General features: G+C 32.2%; 1 protein-coding gene and 1 long non-coding RNA gene across 2 annotated transcripts in view; one reads left to right on the top strand and one right to left on the bottom strand.

Annotated features, from left to right (window-relative positions):
- Nucleotides 1–219, top strand: part of LOC148765353 (uncharacterized) — a 737-nt gene extending 518 nt beyond the window's left edge. Inside the window, exon 2 of the long non-coding RNA XR_016029802.1 lies at nt 1–219. This exon is cut by the window's left edge and continues 46 nt beyond it. This is a non-coding gene — a long non-coding RNA (uncharacterized LOC148765353).
- Nucleotides 220–839: 620 nt separating this feature from the next.
- On the bottom strand, nt 840–4,209 carry LOC105952559 (Tetratricopeptide repeat (TPR)-like superfamily protein). The gene is made up of 8 exons (XM_088813675.1): nt 3,724–4,209; nt 3,580–3,646; nt 3,420–3,459; nt 3,181–3,313; nt 2,889–2,960; nt 1,908–1,988; nt 1,171–1,232; nt 840–1,090 (listed from the first exon to the last, which is right to left on the bottom strand). The coding sequence occupies exons 1-8, from the start codon at nt 4,024–4,026 to the stop codon at nt 1,024–1,026; spliced, it is 825 nt and encodes a 274-aa protein (XP_088669801.1). The 5' UTR covers nt 4,027–4,209; the 3' UTR covers nt 840–1,023.
- Between the last annotated feature and the right edge of the window lie 693 nt (nt 4,210–4,902).

Here is a 4,902-nt window from a genome sequence, read left to right as displayed (position 1 = left end):
TTTTGGCTGCTAGGGCTTGGGTGGAGGTTGCTTTGACTGCTAGGGTTGGCAGCTAGGGATTGTAATAGACACCGTAGTATATCATAGTACACCTTAGTATATTATAGTCTACTACAGACTGTGAATATATAGAGGATACCATAGTACACCACAGTCTACTATAGACTGTGAACATATAGAGGATGTGCGATGAAGTGAAATTCAAGTTTTAGATGTCTACAAGTGAAGATAGCAACTACGATGACTATAGGTAACTATATTTATTGATAGAAGAAAAATAAAAATAAAATAAAAAATTGAAAAATATGTAAATCGAATTAAAAAATGAAAAAAAAATAACATGTTTTTTTTTTGTGAATTTCAATATTATGTATAAAAAAGAAAAAAAAAGTTTTTTTTATAAAATTGTACAAAATTTTGAAATGAAGAAAGAAACAAAAAACGAAGAACAAAATGGCCTTATTTTGTAAAACAAATAATTAAAAAAGTTGCATGGAAAAATGAAAGTTTTAATGAAAAAAAATGATAAATGCAGTTTGAATGTACATAATACTGAGTGGAGGGGTATTTTTGGAATAAATTTTGTAAATGATGTGAAGCAAATGTTTAGTCGGACTTGTCATTACTTCTAATAAGTTTTGTCACCAGGGACCTATATCTTAAAGCCTCTTTTATTCATGCAAAATATTAAAATAGAAGCACACAAAATAAATTTAATTTTTTTTGTAATACTCTAAGAAGGAACAATAATTTTACATCTACATAGCTTTTAAGTCCTTCCAATTTTTGTTATGTCCTTCATTTGATCCATTTCTACCACATGGCTAATCACTCACATCTAAAAAGGAAAAACAGTTTTACATCCATATATTATTTAAAATGCGTCGAACAATATAATGTAACAAGGAGAGAATCATGTTTGAGGCTACCTGCATAGGTTTATTTTCGCAACTAGTAATAAAAACAATGAGAAGGGCATGCTGAATCAAAATGCCGGTGTCGGATAATTTTACGATCAGAGTTTCAACTGATTATCCAATTGCGGCAATCACAATGTACCTTGGCAAGCGATGCCATGTAGTCATCCGACCTGGGATTATATCAATATTTAATAACTGTAAAGCTTTGTTATCAAGATAAAACACACACAGAAAATAGCTGATATCGAACCTTGAACCGTAAGCTGATTTACAAGCGGCGATTAAGTGAAGTTTAGCTTCATCAGATTTTTTCTGCGAAACAATTTATCAAGTGTTGCCCAATAGTTAAGTAATTAAATATATATAAAACACTTCAAGTTTCAATTGAATATTGTGATCATCATTCAGCTATACACAACTGCAAATTTGTGCAATAAAAAAACGGATATATAATTGAATTAGAAATGCAACTTATCTCAGAAAAAATTGTGCAATAACCGATTATCAAAATCGAATTGGTTATCAAAAAGGACGGTAAACCGGTTACCTTGGCCATTTCAATTGGATCTTCGTTTACAAAATTAAAGATCTAGCTAGTGAATCTTGATTTTATAAGTAAACTAAAGATTTTATTTAATAACCTCAAGAAATCGTCAGCAAGTCATAGATACTAGTCGTGTATATTCATAGATTGGATTGTCTAACAAAACCTTTAACCTGTAATCAAAGCTGTCAATAAGGACTATTCTCTATAATGGATGTTTACTCCGACATTCTCAGAAGTAGTCTAGAGATTAATGTGTACAAGGTCGCTTATTTTTCATTTAATATGTACTAAATCAAAATTCTCATATCCAGGCGTAACAGAATGTAACTTACAGTTGAGTTTTTGATTCATCGTGTTTGTTAATGGAAGTATTAATTTGATAAGCTTTGAAGAGTTGAATAACGATCCAAGAGGGAAATACGGTTTAGGATAAAAATTACCTGAGATTCATAATATAGGCCAGCATATAGTGAAGCATAGAAATATTCGTTCTCCCTTCCATTTGAAAAGGCTGCAACAAGCTATGCAGATAAACCCGGTTAGTTAATATTGAGGATCACTCAAAACACGTCAAAAAAGATGCAAATAGAAATAGTCCATATTTTTAGATGTTAAAATAAATTCAATCATACTAAGCAGATTGATATCATATTTGCTTCGACTCATTTTGAAACAAAATTCTAATAAATTTTAAAAATGTTCCAAAAAGAGAATCTATCGAAAGTGGTCGAAAAGCTCAGATATTGTTTAGAAGTTCAATCAGACTGTTGTGGATGTAAAGTTGAATAGCAGATGCGCTACAATAATTCAGCTATTAGCCATCGTAGGTCTCAACATATGTTGATTGCATGGCGCCCCAATATGTTAGGATATTAACTTTCAATTTTCTCATCAAAGAATGAATCCAAAGTCTGTCTAATTATCATCTGATAGATAACAAATCGTAAAATTAGCATACTAATTAATGAAAGGTAATTGAGGATTGACATCTTGTGCAATTACTTCAGAGTGTGGCTTGAGCAACAAAGTCCCACTACCATAATAAGCATAAAAAATCATGAATTCAATTGCATCAAACAACAACAGTTAATAAAATACACAATACAAATAAAATAGATAGCATATAGATGCCCGTTTGGTTGGCAAGATTAGATTAGCCAAGATAAGATTAAATAATCTAATTAAACCAAATTATTTTATTGGAGTTTGCAACGTCCAACAAAAAAAACTCATTAGAAGGCAAGATAAGCCAAGATAAGGCAAGATAAGCCATGATTATATACTTTTGGCGGGTCGACCCGGCAATTTATTGGGGATATCAAACATCAAATTAAGTCCAACTATTTAGTTAATCATGGCTTATCTTGGCAACCAAACGGCACTAACTATTTGATAATTTCTTTTTTTATAACATAAATCACCTTTTCTGGGTCACCACCGTCTTTAAACATTTGATATGCGTCCCTCATGACGGGCCGGGAATCTTTGCCGACCTGCATTTACCAAGTAATCAATATAGAAAATGACTATGAAAGATATATACATATTCTTGAATCTTGATAAAATTCCCAATATGCCGACTGAGTATCGATCCCATCATCAACTTTCCAAGTGAAATTATTAGCCATTAAAATGAGATATCGGTGAAAAATAATTGGGTGTTGAAATTTAATTTCAAATAATTTAAAAATGATATCTAGTAACAAAATTTACCTGAAGAAAACGCGTTCTTGCTTGATCAACACCATATAATTGAGCTTCACAAAGAAAACACCATATTGACTCCTCGGTGTCATTTGGGTTTTGTGCAACGTCTAGTCTAAATTGTTCGGCACCTTCTTCGAATCTAATGTATAATAACAAACACATAACACACTAGTACTGAGTACTGACGACTGAACAAACAAATAAACAAAAAGCAAGAAAGCAAGAGAAAACAATCAAGTAAGTACCTATTCACATAGTATAGTGATAACCCTCTCTGCCAAAGATCTGATTACCTAACAATGAAATTTCATATATCACCAAACCATATTAAAAGTTCTATTCAATTTTCACAGCTATAATATAATTGAAACAGTATTGGGGAGGAAAAAGTCAAAATATAGTTACATGCTTTCTGACGAGGGTCGAGCTCAATAGCCTTGTCAAACTCCGCTATCGAACCCAGAACGTCACCCTAAATTATTTAGATTCACAATAATGAAAAACTAAAAAAATATATATATTATAATTATCACAAACAATCGTTCATACTTGTCTGAAAAGAAGCATTCCACGTCGAATAGCGATGGCGGCTTCGCGAGGAGAATTGCCGCCGCCGGTTAAGGCATCAAAGAGACGAGATACTGAAACTGAAGGCAGAAAAAGCCTTCTTGAAATCGAATTTAGGTGACTGTGAGTGTGAGTTGTTGAAAGAAATAAATTATTGTATTTGTTTGTGCGGTTTGGTGAAAGTGGATGTTTACATGAAATCAACGGAGAGTGGCGAGAGGAGGTAATCTGCAAGCAGATTGTACTGCTTGGAGTTGCAATTAACAAGTTGTGGGTTGCCGCCATTTCCGGGCAGTGAGCTTCTGACTATTTTTGTTACGACTATTAACAAGCTCTTTGCTCAGAAAAGAGTGAGCGAGTGAGTTCAGAGGAGATGATAAGCCGGGCATGTAAAACACAAAACAAACGGTGGCAATCTTTGGGGATATTTCAATTTCATTTTTTGGGGAACCGATATTTTGGGAGGACAATTTGACAATAAAAGTATTCGGGATTTTTTGTTATGTTTCCAATGGGAATTTCTAGTTTTCAAAATTTTTGATGGAAAAAGTAGTTTATTGGTTTTTGTGTAGAAAATGAAAATATGTTTGGTTATAGTGAATTTTTTCTACTGCAAAAGTAGAATATAATGATTGAGGAGGATGATAGTGATGATTATAATAATAATTATTATTATTTTTTTTTTTTTAATTATTATTATTTTTTTTTTAGTAGTAGTAGATAGAGAAATTGGGAGGAAATAGAGTGTAGATATTAATGAGGAGAGAGAAATGAGAGGAGAGAGAAATGAGAGGAGAGAGAGTGTGAATATTAATGAGGAGAGAGAAATGAGTTGATGGAATAAAATATATAGGTTAGTAGTAGCTTTTAGTAGGATTGAAAATTAAAAAAAGTATGAATAGTGTATTTTTAATAGAAATTTGATAAGAAAAAATGGGATTTTCTGGATAAAATTGTGAAACAAACATGATATCGGTTTTATGAATATTAGAGAACTCGAAATTGGTTTTGGAAATGAAACCAAACATCCTCAATATTTGCTTATATTTTTTGGGAAATTCGTAAGAACCCTTCTCATTTGGAAAAGTCACCTGGGTTAGGGTTCGCCAGAATGGAACGGGAACAATGTCTGTCGTTCCGAAAACCCTAACAAAACCGTTT

Source organism: Erythranthe guttata, chromosome 14 (assembly GCF_056151865.1).
Source record: "Erythranthe guttata isolate IM_541 chromosome 14, IM_541, whole genome shotgun sequence".
In the NCBI taxonomy this organism is placed as follows: domain Eukaryota; kingdom Viridiplantae; phylum Streptophyta; class Magnoliopsida; order Lamiales; family Phrymaceae; genus Erythranthe; species Erythranthe guttata.
This window is presented reverse-complemented; position numbering and strand designations above follow the sequence as displayed.

Coding starts and splice junctions, on each gene's coding strand:
- LOC105952559 (XM_088813675.1), bottom strand. CDS start 4,026: ATGGCGGCAACCCACAACTTGTTAATTGCAACTCCAAGCAGTACAATC. Junction 3,314..3,419: donor TCACTATACTATGTGAATAG/GTACTTACTTGA, acceptor ATTATACATTAG/ATTCGAAGAAGGTGCCGAAC. Junction 2,961..3,180: donor CAAGAACGCGTTTTCTTCAG/GTAAATTTTGTT, acceptor TGGTAAATGCAG/GTCGGCAAAGATTCCCGGCC.